Source organism: Colletotrichum truncatum, assembly GCF_014235925.2.
Source record: "Colletotrichum truncatum strain CMES1059 chromosome Unknown Contig_0003, whole genome shotgun sequence".
Lineage (NCBI taxonomy): Eukaryota > Fungi > Ascomycota > Sordariomycetes > Glomerellales > Glomerellaceae > Colletotrichum > Colletotrichum truncatum.
Window position 1 is genome coordinate 5,683,343 of NW_027222400.1, and position 16,053 is coordinate 5,699,395.

The following is a 16,053-nucleotide window of genomic DNA, read 5'->3' on the forward strand; positions in this document are numbered from 1 at the left end:
TCAGATAGTTGTTCTTGGGATTGTAGGAAATGAGAATATGCACTCTTTTCATCGCGAAAGGAAAACCCTATGGAGACAAGGCTACCAATGAGGCACCGCCACGAGCGGGGTTGCGAATTGGACTTTGGTGAGATGATCTATGCAACTAGCCGCTGACGCAAAGGATAGATGGAGGGGATATCCATAGATTAGCGAATAAGACGACTCGTATACCCTGCCGACTCTCAGCCACTCATGCATCTCTGCGACCTGGGTCCAATCAACTGGGGTACATCTCTCGAACGGCTGACAAGCTGAGAAGCTTGCCATATTTGAAAGACGTTGTCAGCAAGATCATCGCTCGGGTCGCAGCCTCGTCTAGCAACAATCAGGCGACTTTACTGCTTGTCGACTGGCTAGATGAACGCCTGCGGGAATCTTGGATAGCACAAGTAATCATGAATGATGAAAGAGACGCCAGGCACCTTATTCGCGCATATAGTTTTGAGGCCGAGGAGCGTTTGACGTCGGAAAGTGGTGCACATTCCCTGGCTCACATACTGGCCGAGAACCAAGGTAGTCGAGATGATGCCCTAGATCCCTGGCGGCGGTTCTTTGAACCTCCCGAGATGAGCGATGGCGCCAGGTACACAAAAAGAATCATCGAGCAAACCAGATCGTATGTGGCTGACAACATATTCAGAGATGACAACCCGATTACGAAAGTCCTCGCTGTGGAGACAGCTGAGCTACGCAACAAATGGAAAGCATTTGTAGAATCTAGTCCGGCGGCAGACCGCCTGAATCTCCAAACGTCTGAGCCGACCATGGATGGTGTGATTGACACAGTTCAGCAAATTCAAAAGTCATGGGAAGCAAAGCGGGGAAATGGCCGATTAGCAAAGGCGAAGAGGTTTTTCCACAAGTTTTGCAGCACACTTGACTCCCACAAATTATTGATCCAGATCTTACCGTCAGGAAACGAGTATGTGTCCATCTTCACTGGGACACTCAACGTTGTTATACAGGTACGTGTAGTCGCATAGGCTCTTGGTTGAGATGAACTAATCAAACTCCCTACTACAGGCCAGTGCCAACCATGAAAAGGTTGCAGAAGGACTGTCAGAGGCGCTGTGTGCAATGAGTCAACATGTCAACGCCTGCAAGACAGACCTCGAGATGTTCAACATGGAAGATATGCAGAGTCTCATCGCCGAACTATATGCTCACATTTTTCTCCTCTTGACCAGCGTGATGGACTGGATGATGAAGAAGAGGTTAAAGAGGTTATTGGATTCTTTCAATGACGACTTACCAAGTGTTTTTGAAAATGAAATGGGAAAGATCAAGGCTATATCCGACCGCATCCGCAATCTAGCCGCACAGAAGGCGCGAGCAGAGCTGCGGTCAACACGGATAACTGCCGAGAGCTCTGCCAGCATGTTGAGAGATATCCGCGTGGGGCTGGAAGGCGACAGACGCCACCAGGCCGAGATGAGACACTTTGCGGAGAGCATATTGAGAGAACAAATGAGAAGTTCAGATATGTGGGCTGCAGAGAAACGTCATCAGCTGGCAGTCAGCATTGTCGACATGTTGAAAGAAGAAGCGATTGGGTTGTTGGAGGCTAGGAGAGCGGCTCCAAACCAGATGCGGACATTCCAAACAGCAACTACTGCATTATCCCTCGGTGGAAGTGCTGAGCGAGGTATGTTGAATTCCCGTTTTACCTAGTTGACCTCACAATAATCGTGTTTCTAGTAACTGAGTACACCTCTGATGGTATTATCATGATTTCCCTTCACTTGGAAGACTTCTTCCACAGAGATCGAGTCCGACTTTCTGGGGACGAACTCAGTCCCGTGATGATCCAGCCAGAAGCTTACAGGTACATCAGCGACTGGGTAAGCGCTTCTGCGCCTAAAATATTATGGATTGAAGGCGAACCTCTCGAAGCCGACGATCTCGATAATCCCGTCACAATGATGGCTGCCAGAATAGCGGGAATCGCCGAAAAGACAAAGGTGCCAGTCATATCTTACTTTTGCGAGCTGCGCAGAGGCGAGAAATTGCGACCTGGCAATGATTCAAAGGAAACGCAGGCGATGCTGTCACTGGTTTACGCACTTATACGACAGCTGATTGAACTGCTCCCACCAGTGCTGGAAACAAGCGCGGATCTTACAGAGAGTCGATTTCAATCTCTCGACGGATCACTAGCCACGTGGAGTTCGGCAACATCGATTCTTGCGGAGCTCATCGCACTCATGCCTGGCCCGGTGTTCTGTATCATTGACGCGTTCCACTGGCTAAACGACCGAAGCACTGGGAACTACCTTTCTGACCTTCTCAGGGTACTGCGCGGTAATAACATGAAGGTATTGCTGTTTACAACGGGAAGGTCTGTGGCTTTGCGAGATGAGTTGTTGAGGTCGGAAACATTCTCGCTTGATGCAAGACAATCATTCAGGCATGGTGTTGCACTGGATAGACAAAGCTTAAGTGGATAGTATGTAACAATTAACCTGCGTGCAACTCCGCAAGAACTGAAATACAACGAGGTTTCCTTCATACTGTCCAGGTCATGGTATGGTATTGTCACGCCTATACGTTTATTGCTCGTACAGTGACACTATTACCGCTTCTTGGCCGCAATCTATTTGGACAGGGGTTAAGCAGCCGACTCTAACAAGGGTTCTGCGCGTATTACCAGCTAACCACGGCCCTGGCTACCATGCATAGATTAGCGGCGGGGAGACTACACCGCTATATAGCCTGAAAGGCGGCGCACAGTAATCCAAGTGAAGCTCCGGAGCCGACGCGGGATTGACGCGAGAATCAACCGCCACTCCGCAGACTGACAAGAACTCTGCATCTCCCACGGCCGCAGGACTTCAACTTCTCCTCCCCACCTCTGCACTCTCACAATGAAGTCCGAAATCACCGTCACATTGGTCTTGGCCTTGTGGACCGCCGTCTGGACACCGGCCGCGGCATCGCCGTGCTCGCCTTGGCTCACGGTAAACACCACCAACGGCGCCATCACCGGCCACGCCGCGTCCAACAGCTCAAGCGTGATCGAATACCTGGGCATCCCCTACGCAAAGCCTCCAGTCGGCAACCTACGCTTCGCCGCCCCTGAGAGATTCTCCGGCGATGCGCCCTTCGAAGCGTCGTCTTTTGGCTTCGACTGCCCTCTCACACCCTCTCGCAGAGTCGACTACCCCGACATGACTCCCCAAGCACAGCAAATCATCGGCTACTTCGCTTCCGCCGCCGGAACACCCCAAAGTGAAGACTGTCTGACGCTGAACATCTGGTCGAAGCCCAGCAGGAAATCGCATTCCGCACAGAAACCGGTGATCGTCTTCTTCTACGGCGGCCGTGAGTAATCCCCAGCGGACTTCCACCCATAATCCGCCGTTTCCCTAACGTCAACTAGGCTTCGCAATCGGGAACACTCATAGTCCGTTTTACAACGGTAAGTACTTCGCCGAGGCTCAGGACGTGGTGGTTGTGACGGTGAACTACCGCCTCAACATCTTCGGCTTTCCCGGTGCCCCCGGTGAGCCGCAGAATCTCGGCCTCCGCGACCAGCGCGCTGCCGTCGAATGGGTCCGCGACAACATTGCCGGTTTCGGCGGTGACCCCGGAAAAATCACCATTGCTGGACAATCCTCGGGCGGCGTAGCGGTGGATTACTGGACGTACGCGTACACCGAGGACCCCATCGTCAACGGCCTCATCGCGCCCTCCGGTAACGCCTTCAGTTTCCCGTTAAACAGCCCCGAAGTCCCCGAGCGGAACTGGAACACGGTTGTCGCGGCCGTCAACTGCACTTCCGCCGAGGACGCGATGGTCTGCATGCGCGGGAAATCCTGGGAGGACATCAAGGCTGCCGCCGCAGCGGTCAGACCGACGTCTAGCAGCAGCGTTCTCCGCGCCATCCCCCCCTTTTACCCCGTGGTCGACAACGAGATCGTGTTTTCGGATTACGTCGCTTTGACCAAAGCTGGCAAGTTTTCCAAATTGGTGAGAATACCCCCTGTCTGAACACTCCTACCAGCCCCAACTAACAGAATGTCAAATTTCCCAGCCGGCATTGTTCGGGAACAACGACAACGAGGACGGGTACTACAGAATCCCCGCCTACGGCAACGGGGTCGTCCCAACACCAGAGCAAGTCTCGTCCTTCCTTCTCGAATCCTTCACGTGCCCCAACTCGTATCAGGGCGCCGCACGTCTCGCGCAGGGCGTGCCGGTCTGGGTGTACCGGTACCTTGGCGACTGGGATAACACGCGGTTGTTCCCCACCAGCGGCGCGTACCACGGCGTGGACCTGCACATGATCTTCGGGGCGTCGGGGGATGTCAGCGGTATTCCGCCGTCAGAAACGCAAAGGCAGCTCACGCGGCTTATGCAGAGCGCCTGGGCGGCATTCGCAAATGACCCGGAAAACGGTCTGAGTGAGGTTTTGGGGTGGCCCAAGTTTGATCTCAACGGGGAGTCATTGATTGTGTTGGGTAAGGGTAATGATCCGGAGCCGCAGTTTGTGAAACCAGCGTTGTATGACGCGCCGTGTTCAACTGTGACTCTGGGAGCTTTGGCTACGTCAGCGCCTGCATAGGTTTAATCTTCTTGGGCTGTTGAGTGCTTGATAGGTGAATGGATTCAAGATAAGCATAGGCCGCAGGCGAAATATCCCTAGCATCACCTTGGTGCCTATCCTCTTCCTCTCTGGCTTGCAAGATGAGATCGTCCCGTAAGTACTGTGCAACTCAAACCTAAAGCTATTTCAGTATAGCGATTCTATAAACCCTGCTGACCTAGGTTTATTAGCCTACCAAAACTCTTTATAGTGGCGAACTAGGTTTGGGCGTTTTCGGTACTGAACGTTGGGAAGGCTATCCCTGTGGGGAAGGCATGTTATCTATCGAGCAGAGCGGTTCCAGGCTGCACTCCGCTGCTAGTCAATCGTTGTGAATTTGAAGTAATATATTTGGGGTTCATGGAGCAAAGAGCGCGCTATTTATGTTGTTGATTTACTGATTCTCCTATCCCGGTTGAAGCAGGGTTCTGTTTTGTATCTACCTGTTTTTCCCGGTTCCTGCATATTGCAATAATTCAACTAAGCTAGCTTTCTAGCCTTTTTATCCGGACGTAGGTGTTGATCTAACTTGAACCCTTGAACACGGTTCTTGTTTCCAATATAAAACTAACGGGGTCCGCATTTTATCCATGAAAACTTCAAATCCGAGTTTATATAAATGCCTAGTAGAAATCAGATAGTCTCTTCCTGATTGAAGCACACATTACACCCTATTAGCGGTGGGCCTTGGGCTGCGTAACATGAGAGGTAAAGGTTTACTTAAATTAACTCGCAATGTTGAACGTAGCTACATGGGTCTAGAAGTTAGTCACCACAAGGCCAAAGGAACCGCATCCCTAATAAGTCTCTGAAGCCAGATTCTTGTACTGATGCTTCTGGTGCTACTAGTAAGTGTATACCCGGAGGCCCGGCAGCCTATAAGTGATTGCGCAATACTCTTGTCCATAAGATGCTTTTTACCGTCGTGCTTACCTCATCAGGGTCTCTCTCTGAGTCTAACTTTCAGTCCGAGTCGGTATTAACGGTTTTTGACTCCACTGCAAAGGACTGATAGTCCGATTATACTTTGTGCCCCCCATTCCAGTAAGAAGTCCTCCCAAGACGCTGGTGGAAGTATACTGTGTAGATGCCTGTAGGAGCAATAGTTTGATTGCAGTTGCGCTGACTCATGCGCAATAACGCAAGACCGCTATATTACTTCCAGGACGAGGAAGCCCTAGGCCAAAGATATAGAGTGGCTACGAGCCGCAAAACGTCCGGACCAACTAGAACATCCATAAGTGCGTAAAGAGCCACTCAGGTTAGCTGTTACGGCCAGCTAGTGACAGTAGGGTTTCTGCTAACAGAAGTTGAGGCTACGATACTAACAATAGGTCTTGCGTCGTATACAGGTATGTCGTACTGGTAGATCGAGGGTTAGGGTAAGGTGATCAGTCTTACACTAGGTAACGGGGTATAGTAATATCACAAACTGTGAGCTAAGCTGAAAGTCATCGAGGATGAATCACAAGTTGATTGCTGAAGAACTATCTAGAGGGCTTGAGCAGGTGCTTAAGTCCTGGTCTATATATAAGTCCCGTTTCCTAAGGCCGACGTCCGCGTCGTCGCTTGCCGATATCTTAATTGTCGGCAGCCGACATGCTAAGAGTCGTATCTCTTATTCCTTTCTTATCATCACGTGACTTAAACACAGTTCTTCCTTTTCCGGCGGGGCGACCCTTGTCCCTTCCGTCGCCTGCATATATCTTGTCTCTAGCCGCTGTCCTCGAGTAGGGCTAGTTTCTCTGTTAGGCATACTTAACGGGTCGTAACATCAGGTCTCCCTCTCGAAGGTCTTGTCCTCAAGGCCTATAAGTAGGTTGGCTGGTGTGGTTGGTGACCTTCGGTTTCTTGGGGTTCCTAATGACCCTTCCTGGTCTTCCTTCGGTGTTGGGGAGGAGTTCGCTGATCTTGGTCCCTTAGTGGGTGATCCCGCTGGGTCTAGTACTGTTGGAGTTCCTCCTGAGCGTGTTCCAAGTTCTTAGCTGGTTCCCATGAGTCATCTTCATGTCTATAGTTTTTCCATTTGATGAAGTATTCTGTTATTTCGCCATTCTTTCGGTAGTCTAGAATGCGTTCTACTTCATATTCGGTATCGTCTGTTTCCACAATGATGCAGTCTTCGGTGTGTGTACCGTCCGGTGCTGGTTCTAATAATGAGACGTGAAAGACTGGGTGACATTTCATTGTTTCCGGTAGTTTCAACTCGTAGTTAACTTCGGAAATTTTCTTCGTGATTTCGAAAGGTCCTAGTTTTTTGAAGTCGAGTTTGTCGCTAGGTCGTTTCGTTTTGATGTTTCGCCGTATGAGATAGGCGCTACCTCCCTCTTTTAGGGGTGGGCCTCTCACCCTATGTCGGTCGGCGTGTTTCTTCATTCTCCGTCGTACGAATTCGAGTTCTTGGGGTAGTTCTTGTTGGATTTCCTTAAGTTTCTTGATGTCTGCAATGGCTTTTATCGCTGCCGAACCTTGTCGAGGTTCTCCGTATGCAGTGGGGTTGAATCCATAGTTAAGAAAGAAAGGTGATTCCTGAGTACTTTCTCCTACCGCGCTGTTGTATGCGAATTGTGCTATAGGTAGTAACTTAACCTAATTGTCTTGTTCATAGTTAACGTAGCATCTGAGATATGTTTCTAGAATCTGATTGATTCTTTCTGTTTGTCCGTCGGTCTGCGGATGGAAAGCGGTGCTGAGTTTATGCTTCGCTCCTAGTTGCGAGATCAGGGATCTCCAAAACTTGGATGTGAAGACAGGTCCTCTGTCGGACACGATTTCCTGTGGCAGTCCGTGTTGGCTAACGATGATTCTGAGGAAGGTGTATGCTAAATCTTCGGCTGTGCTTGATTCCAAGTAGGGTACGAAATAGGCGTATTTAGTGAGTCGATCTACTATGACTAGTACGCTGTCGTATTTTACCTTGGTAAGCGGTTCTTTTGACAGTGGTAGCTTGACTATAAAGTCTAGTGAAATCGAGTGCCATGGTGCAGGAGGTGTCGGTAGTGGCTGCAATTCTCCATATGGTTTGTGTCTGCTGGGCTTGCTTTTGGCGCAGACTTTACAATCCTTGATTACTTCGGCTACATCCTTGCGGGTGACTCGTTTGTCGTGATGTTGTCTGATTCTCTTCCAGGTTTTGGTAACACCTTGGTGGCCATGTGCGGGTGCAGTGTGGATTTCCATGATCTGGTCGTGAGTCATTCTTCCAGTCGTGCTGGTCCTGACTCTTTCGCCAATCATCAAGAGTTTCTGTGCTGGCACAAGTCCTCCGTCGTGTTCTTTAAGGATAACCTGAGTTTCTTCTAGGACCGGGACTATGAGGTCCGGTCGTCGGCTGAGAGCATCGGCTCTGCCGTTTTCTAATCCTTTGCGATAGATGATTTTAAAGTTAAATTCTGATAGGAATTCTGACTATCGTATTTATCGCTTGTTAAGTTCTTTGGATGTTGTGAAATATGCTAGGTTCTTGTGGTCGGTATAGACCTTGACTTGATACTTGGTTCCTGAAAGTTGCGGTCTCCATTCCTTGAATGCTTCGATAATTGCTATGAGTTCTTTGTCATGAATTTGGTAATTGAGCTCTGGTCCTGAAAGTTTCCGAGAGTAAAAGGCACATGGGTGCAGAACACCGTCTTCATCTCGTTGCCCGAGTTGTCCTCCCATAGCGGAATCCGAAGCATCGGTTTCCAACTCGAAAGGTTTCTCAGGGTTTGGGATCATGATGACGGGTTCTGAGCTGACATGGTCTTTTACCTTCTGGAATGCTTCTTGTTGTTTTCCTGACCATTCCCATGGAACGTCTTTCCGTGTAAGCTCGGTAAGGGGCAATATCGTCTTGGAATAGTTTTTAAGGAATCTTCGGTAGAAGTTGATAAATCCTAAGAACGCTAGGATGTCTTTAGGGTTTTCTGGCGTAGGCCAATCCCTGATGGCTTTGACCTTGTTTGCTGACATCTTGATTTGTCTAGGTGTGATGGTGAATCCTAAGAACTCGACTTCTTGTCTGTGGAAAAGGCTTTTATCTGGTTCTACAAGCAGTTTGGCTGCTTCTAGTGCTTTGAGGATCTGATGGACGTGTTGTTTATGTTCTTCGAGTGTCTTTGAGAATATAAGTATGTCGTCAAGGTAGACGACAACTGTCTTGTCCAGGTATTCCCTGAGTACGTGGTTAATCATGGTTTGGAAAGTGGCGGGTGCGTTGGTGAGTCCGAACGGCATGACGAGAGTCTTAAATTGTCCTCGCCTTGTTCTAAAAGCTGCTTTCCATTCGTCTCCTTCAGCTATTCGGATGAGATTATAAGCTCCTTTGAGGTCCAAGGCAGTAAACCATTGGGCGTCATAGAGTAGGTCTCGTAGTTCCGAGATCAAGGGCAATGGGTAGCAGTTTTTAATAGTGATGTCGTTCAATTTCCTGTAATCCACGCATAGTCGTTTCTTGCCATTTTTCTTTGGTACAAAGAGTACTGGGTATCCGGCCGGTGATGTCGAGGGTCGGATAAATCCTTTAGCTAGGTTCTCATCTAGCCATTCGTCGAGGGCGTCCATTTCTTCTTGGTTAAGGGGGTAGATTTTACTGAAGGTAGGTTCACAACCTTCCTTGAGTTCGATTTTGTGGTCGTATCCACTGTGTTCCGGTAGTCCGGTCTCGAGCTCTGATGCAAAGAGCTTGCTGTATATCCTGTATTCAACAGGTATCTTCGATAGCGGGTCTTCTGTAACTTTGTTGGTGGCTGTCGCAGCTAGCGTCCTAGTGCGCATGTCTTTCGTTCTGAGGAACAAGCCTGGTCTGGTTCCTTGTGCCGCTAGTAATCCGCGTGAGGGCTTCTGCGAGCGCTGCTCAGGGGCTGGATTGTCGTATGTAATTAGGCCTTTTCCCCAGTCTATCCGGGGGTTATTCTTTCTTAGCCATGGGATTCCAAGGATGACCTCGTGTCGTCCTATCTCAGTGATGTCAAGCGTGATGTGTTCCTGATGGCCATGGTGAATCAAAGGGAGTGGCGCGGTCTCCGAATCAATAATGCCTCCGCCATACTTGACTCTTTTCCCTTCTACCGTATTCAAAGGGTAGGGGTTCTGTTTCTTGGCCCATGGTATTTCTCTTTCTTGTATTATTCGTGGGGATATGAAGTTTCCCTGGGCTCCCGAGTCGATCAGGGCCTCCGTAGTGTAACCTCCCAGGTTCACTGTGATCTTGAGATGTGCGTCGTTTGCTGTGGTTGCACATAGGGACTTTTCCCTAGAGCCTATCTCTTGTCCCTCTAAGAGTGGCTCTGCTCGTTTTTTGACGATTTCTTTCCCTTACGTTTGTTTTTTCGCAGGATGGCAAGGTCGGGTATTTCTTTGGATGGTCCACTGGGTTGTTGTGATAGTCTCCATGCTCTGGATTTGTCCTCGCAATGTACCTTGCAAATGTCCCGAGTGCATTCTTCCTACGACATTGTCCTATCGTGTTGGCATCTCATTGGGTACTCACAATTGGGTGCGAAGATAGCGATACCTTCCTCCTTCTCGTATCTCACCAAATCCCACATGGGTAGTTCGACTTCAGTATAGACTTGCGTGATGGGCTCAGTGCCCTATCTGCGTGGGTAGAATTTGTATTCGTGTTTGTTGACGACGTGCAGCTTGCAGCTGTCAATAATGCATTGTCCCCAAAATAAGTCATAGTGTTTCTTAGCTCTTGGGTCGAGGATTGGGTGGTCGTTGGCTTGGATGGAAGATTCAAAGTATGTTTTCCTCTTCTTGGCTGGTATCCCGAAGAAATATAGTTGTTGGTTATCATCGTAAGGATCAATTTCTTGGTACTGAAGGATTTCTGTCAGGTGTCGGATCCTGTCTTGTCGTTCCTGGTCCTCCTCGGAACTAGTGTCATCGATGCTGACTACGTCTTGTAGGGTCGCATCCACATAGTCGTCTTCGATCTGGTCAGGTTCTTCAGATTGGTAGGGGGATTCGCTTATCCCGAAGTGCTAGTGCTGAGTAATTTTTTGAAGCTGTTGTTCCCTTTTAGGGTTATATTTATTGATTTCTTCTTCCTTGATTTTGTTCATTTCCTCGAGCTCCTGGTTGATCCTACGGATTCGTTCGGGGTTATCTCGAGCACTAATTCGTCGTTCAATCTGGGCGTCCAGCGCTCTAGTCTGTTGTTGCCAAGTAGGGTTACTTGGGTCTTGTTGGGCTCGTTGTTGGCAAGCGTCTCGTCCTTGCTGCAGTCGGGCGATCCGTCGCTCATTGTCTTGATATGTCGAGCTCGCGTCTAGTCGCTGGTTTTGAAGCATCTCATCGAGTTGCTCGATTGTTTTTCGTTCTATCTTGCTAGCGACTGCTAGGGTGCGGGTGTTCTTTGCATCTCCATCGTCTCTGGGTACGAACCGGGTGGTTCTGTGCTGGAGTGCATATTGTCCGCGCGTGTTACCTTATAGTAGGACGCGTTCGTTTCGTTTTTTTGTAAGGTATAGGGTGACCCTGTTGTCTGGAATGGTTGCTCGGGTCCCCGCTCCTATAGCTTCGTCAAGTCGTCGAATGGCTTGATCATTTTCGTCTTCTAGTTGTTGAATTTCTTCCGGGGTGAAGGAGTCAGGAGTTGTGACTTGGTCAACTTAGGTATAGTTGGTAAGTCGTCGGCTGTCCCAGAGCAGCCCGGGGTGATTTACGATTGTTCCGTCTGCAAAGGCTTTGTTGAGTTTGTTGGCAACTTCTTCTTGTTCATACCGGTCCAGGGGTCGGTTATTATTGTTAAAGAAGCTGATGTCTTGTCGGTCTGCTACCGCGAGAATTTTGTCGTTCATCCCGGTGGTGTCGCATCCAGATCGTCCAGAAGGGTCCTTAGGGTACCATCCACTGTTTTCTTTAGCTTCCCTGTGGTCGTTACAGAGATCGTTGAAGCAGTTGGTCCATTTTTCACTACTATGATCTCGTTGTTTTTGTGCCACGCTGGCTTGTCGCGGTGGTCCTTGGATCCGTTTGGGTTGTCTGCAGTCTCTGGCCATATGTCCGGGTTTGTCGCAGTTGTAGCACTTGAATTCCTTCTTTTGTTGAGGTTTCTGGTTCCATCGGTTGTCCTTATTAGCGACGCTTAGGTCCATAGGGCCGCTGTGATGTCCGTAAGCGGTGCTCCGCTGTTGATTCTGCTGAGAGCGGTTTTTGTCGTGTTGATGAAACTTCTTCTGAGGTTGCCATTGGTATTTCTTGGCCGAATTGGCGGGTTGTCGTCTTTCGCCCTTTTCTCTTCTTCGCTCATAAAGTCGGTTGTCTATCTTGATGGCGAGTTCGGTGTAGCTGAGAAAGTCTTCTGGTTTGTCTAACTTAACGATCTCGTCCTTGACCTCGTCTTTGAGTCCTGAGTAGAAGATAAATATCTTGGACTCATCAGTCATGTCTAGGGTAGCGCAGAGGCGTCGAAACTCGGCGGCGTAGTGAATTGCCGACTTGGTTTGTCTAAGGTTGTTAAGTTCCCTTTCTGCCCTGCTGCGTTCATCTGGGTCCTGGAATAGGGATTTGAGTGCATGCTCGAATCCTTCGAAGCTGTCGAAAATATCACGGGTCTCCGTGTTACAGTCTTCTAACGTTTCGTTCTGCTAGTAATTTTCCAAAAACGGTTCGAACTACTGAAGGGCTTTCCCGTCCAGGAGGGTCGAAGCGTGTAAAACTTTCTCAGACTCATTTCTGAAGTTGGAGCAGTGAAAGTTGTGGTAATTCTTGAGTTGAATCAGGAATCCCTTGAGTTTGCCAGGAGTACCATCATACTTGCTTAGGGTGCTGAAACGGAGCTTCTCTCGTCCGTCTACAGGGGTTTGGATGATATTAGCAGCACCTTGTAGGGTACGGTTCTGGTTCAGGAGTTCCTGGTTGCGTCCTTCGAGGTTCCGGATAGTAGCTTGGAGTTGCTCGAGGACTACGGCGTTCGAATTGAACATTTCCTGAAGTCTTCCAACGTCACGGTTGTTCTTGCGAACTTGACGCTGAAGTTCTTCATTGCCGTCATCTTCTTCTTCTTCAGATTCTTCTTCCACGTCCTTCATTTCTTCTTCTCCAAGTTCCTGAGCAAGGTTCTTGACGGGTGCCTTCCCCTTGGAGGAGTTGGGGAAAGTAGTAGGAGTTTTGGCGGTGCTGGATGAAGACATCTTGTCGAAGGTACTGTTTGTTAGTTTCGCAGGGTCAACTTACCAAACAGGAGCAATCAAAGTGTTACGGCCAGCTAGTGACAGTAGGGTTTCTGCTAACAGAAGTTGAGGCTACGATACTAACAATAGGTCTTGCGTCGTATACAGGTATGTCGTACTAGTAGATCGAGGGTAAGGGTAAGGTGATCAGTCTTACACTAGGTAACGGGGTATAGTAATATCACAAACTGTGAGCTAAGCTGAAAGTCATCGAGGATGAATCACAAGTTGATTGCTGAAGAACTATCTAGAGGGCTTGAGCAGGTGCTCAATGTTACGACCCGACAGTTAACAGACCACTGACGACGACCCCGCAGGGGCTCAGCGGTTATAGATTGATTGATTGATTTATTCCTACTCGGTTATGAAGCCGCTCTTATGCCAGCAGCTATGCCCGGAAAGCGGGGTTTGGCAGGTAGCCGAAGCGTCGACAATGAACAGCGACGCCCCACTTCGCCCTGATGTTGCATCAGGGCCAGCTATCCCCAAGCTCCCCACTATGTTCTCTATTCTGTGTGTTTGTGCCCTCTGTTGAAGAAGTGTGTTGCTCTCCTGTCTGCTTTCTCGCTTTTGTGTTGCTCTCTAGAATGCTTGTTTTGCGTCCTCCTGCTTCGGTTCAGTTGGTGCTGGTAGCACCGTATCTGGTTCTTTGTACCTACAGTCTCCCCCCAGCGCTCAGCTTTGTCTCTTTGTTTTGTCCGTATCCTCCCGGACTTGTATGTGCCGTTTTCTCAGTTGCATCTGTAAATTCTTTGTTGCCTCCTGCCGGGTTCCTATGTGGCCTCTTGTTTCTTGCCTGTTGACCACTATTGCCCTCCACCACATTGGCCCAAGGGTCTTCCACGAAGCACAATGCTCCACTGACTCCGACATGTTCGATTACTGGGTATGAGAGCTCCCGCACAGATTCCGCAGACATTGTCGCGCGTTGAAGGGACACCAATCCTTCTTCGCAAAAGGGGCGACAGGGGACCAGTCTGTCTGTGGTCTGTAGTATTGTGTGGCATCGATCGTAGCATGCCTAATGCCTGGTGCTTTCTCCGTGCGGAAGGTGATACTGTTCTGTCGGACTCATCTTCGTCGTTATGGGACGTTGCAAACTTTGTCGGGGGTGACAGGTGACCCAAAACCTGTCGGCGGCTGTTGTGTTGAAGTTGATTGTTTGGGCGCAGTCTTAGTGCTTCGTGTAGCGGCTTGTGGCTCGCCTGTGGTGGTGGTAACAGTGTTGTCTATTGATATGTCGTATTTTGCGGCTTGCTCTTAAGTTTTTCATTGTAGTCGGGGCGTGCTCTGCGGCCATCTTGGGCCCCTTTGGGACGTAGAATCAAGGCCGAGGATGGCATTGCATCGAAGGGGGCTCTGTGGCCGCGAGCACGCGTATTTGGGGCCGTTTTTGCTCCGATTTTCAAAAATTTCGTTCTCGCTGTTGTTGATGTTTCGCTCAGCGGTTATAGGGACGGCCGTCAGCCGTTACGTCGTAACAACCCCCACGGAACGGAAGAACTAGGATACAGGTCACGTGACGATAAGCAGGACCGACGGACGATAAGCGGTCCTGGGACAGGACCGACGGTGCCAAGGGCGGTCCATGGCGATGGACCGACGTCCTGGGTGTCGGTCCCCCAGGATCAGGAAGTGTTCAGCATGGAACCAGACTTGTATATAGTTGGGACTCGAGTCCTCTCGAGTCCTACCTTTCCTAGTTCTTCAGCAATCAACTTCGTGATTACCCTAACCGGTACTTTCAGCTATACCTAAGTGACGACTACTCTACGACTCTTGTTGAGGCCTTGACTGATCACCAAGACCTTTGAAGATCTACGATCTATTCGACCAGGACCACGGAACGACTGTTACTACTCTCAATCCCTGGCTTACTGTTAACACAAACCCACTGTCAGTTAGCTGGCCGTAACACTTTGATTGCTCCTGTTCAGTAAGTCACCTTTTGAGAACTACTAAACAGTATAGACAAGATGTCTTCTCGCGCTTCTGCCAAATCACCCACTCCAGGATCCTCATCCTCTTCGCGCAACCAGCCTCAGAGCCTCGCGCAGGAGCCCGCCAACACTGAGGACTTCGACATGCCGGACCTCAAGTACGACTCCGATGGAGATGGCTCTTTCACCAAGGAAAGCTACGATAAGCTCCGACGCATAATCCAGAAACAAGAAGCCGAGACAAAAGACATGCAGAAAATCGTCAACGAAAACCGACAAGCAATGGAAAACCTCAACGAGCAACTCCAGCACGCTGGACAGGCCTACAAGAAGCTGGAAGAAGACATCAAGGGGGACGCTAACCTCCGGAAGATCCAGGAACTCCAGGGGGAAATCACCACCCTCCGGGCCGCCGCCAACATCGTCACCACGCCCGTCCACGGAGGACGACAAAAGCTCAAGCTCAGTGCGCCTGTCACCTACGACGGAACCCCCGGGACCCTTAAAGGATTCCTGATTCAGGTCAAAAACTACCAGAACTTTCACCATGGAGATTTCACCAACGAAACCGAAAAAGTAGTACACGCAGCCACCTACCTCCGAGGAAAGGCCCTCAAGTGGTTTGAACCAATCCAGGAAGAATACCTCAAATGCGAGACCCTCGACGAGTGCACCACCGAGACCCGCGACATCTACGCCAATTTTAAAGGATTCGAGGATGCGCTCAGGTCACTCTTCCAAGACCCCGACGAAAAGCGACAAGCCGAACGAGATCTGGCACAACTTAAGCAGACTAAGTCCGCCAAAGACTACTCCGCCAATTTCCGACAACTTAGCGTTCAACTCGACCTTACCGAGGAAACCAAGATCTTCATGTTCTATCAAGGACTAAAAGACGAAGTCAAGGACGAGATCATCAAGATTGATCGACCTGACGACTTTCTCCAGTACGCCGAACTCGCCATCAAAATCGACAACCGGCTTTTCGAACGACGAAAGGAAAGAGGCGAAAAACGACAAAACCCCAACTCAGGACGCAAGTACTAGTGGCAGCCTTAGTACTAGTTTAACAACTAGCGAAACGACAATAGACCCTGTAACAACTGGAACAACCCCCGACAAAGTACTGCCTATGGTCACCACAGTGGACTAATGGACCTTAGTGCTATACAGAGAAACGACAAAAAGAACGACAGTTGGAAGAAAGATAGACAGTGCTATAACTGCTAGAAGATTGGATACCTAGCATACGAATGCAGGTTACCTAAGAAGGAACGCTTCCAACCGGTACTAGAGAAACGACAAGCGAGTATCGCTACGAAGACGA

General features: G+C 49.5%; 4 protein-coding genes across 4 annotated transcripts; 3 read left to right on the forward strand and 1 right to left on the reverse strand.

Moving 5' to 3' along the window:
- Positions 1-234: 234 nt before the first annotated feature.
- Positions 235-2,489, forward strand: CTRU02_206437 (phytanoyl- dioxygenase family protein; the record flags this gene model as incomplete). Its single annotated transcript, XM_070204718.1, has 5 exons — positions 235-268; positions 319-625; positions 683-1,007; positions 1,066-1,687; positions 1,741-2,489. 5 exons carry the CDS (start codon positions 235-237, stop codon positions 2,487-2,489), a joined length of 2,037 nt encoding a protein of 678 aa, XP_070061822.1.
- A 417-nt stretch (positions 2,490-2,906) lies between these two features.
- CTRU02_206438 (carboxylesterase) lies at positions 2,907-4,606 on the forward strand (the record flags this gene model as incomplete). The annotated part of the gene is made up of 3 exons (XM_036733471.1): positions 2,907-3,363; positions 3,422-4,011; positions 4,076-4,606. The coding sequence occupies 3 exons, from the start codon at positions 2,907-2,909 to the stop codon at positions 4,604-4,606; spliced, it is 1,578 nt and encodes a 525-aa protein (XP_036574812.1).
- Positions 4,607-12,228: 7,622 nt separating this feature from the next.
- Positions 12,229-12,645, reverse strand: CTRU02_206439 (reverse transcriptase domain protein; the record flags this gene model as incomplete). The annotated part of the gene is made up of 1 exon (XM_036733469.1): positions 12,229-12,645. One exon carries the CDS (start codon positions 12,643-12,645, stop codon positions 12,229-12,231), a length of 417 nt encoding a protein of 138 aa, XP_036574810.1.
- A 2,225-nt stretch (positions 12,646-14,870) lies between these two features.
- On the forward strand, positions 14,871-15,618 carry CTRU02_206440 (reverse transcriptase domain protein; the record flags this gene model as incomplete). Its single annotated transcript, XM_070204719.1, has 2 exons — positions 14,871-15,248; positions 15,307-15,618. The coding sequence occupies 2 exons, from the start codon at positions 14,871-14,873 to the stop codon at positions 15,616-15,618; spliced, it is 690 nt and encodes a 229-aa protein (XP_070061823.1).
- Between the last annotated feature and the right edge of the window lie 435 nt (positions 15,619-16,053).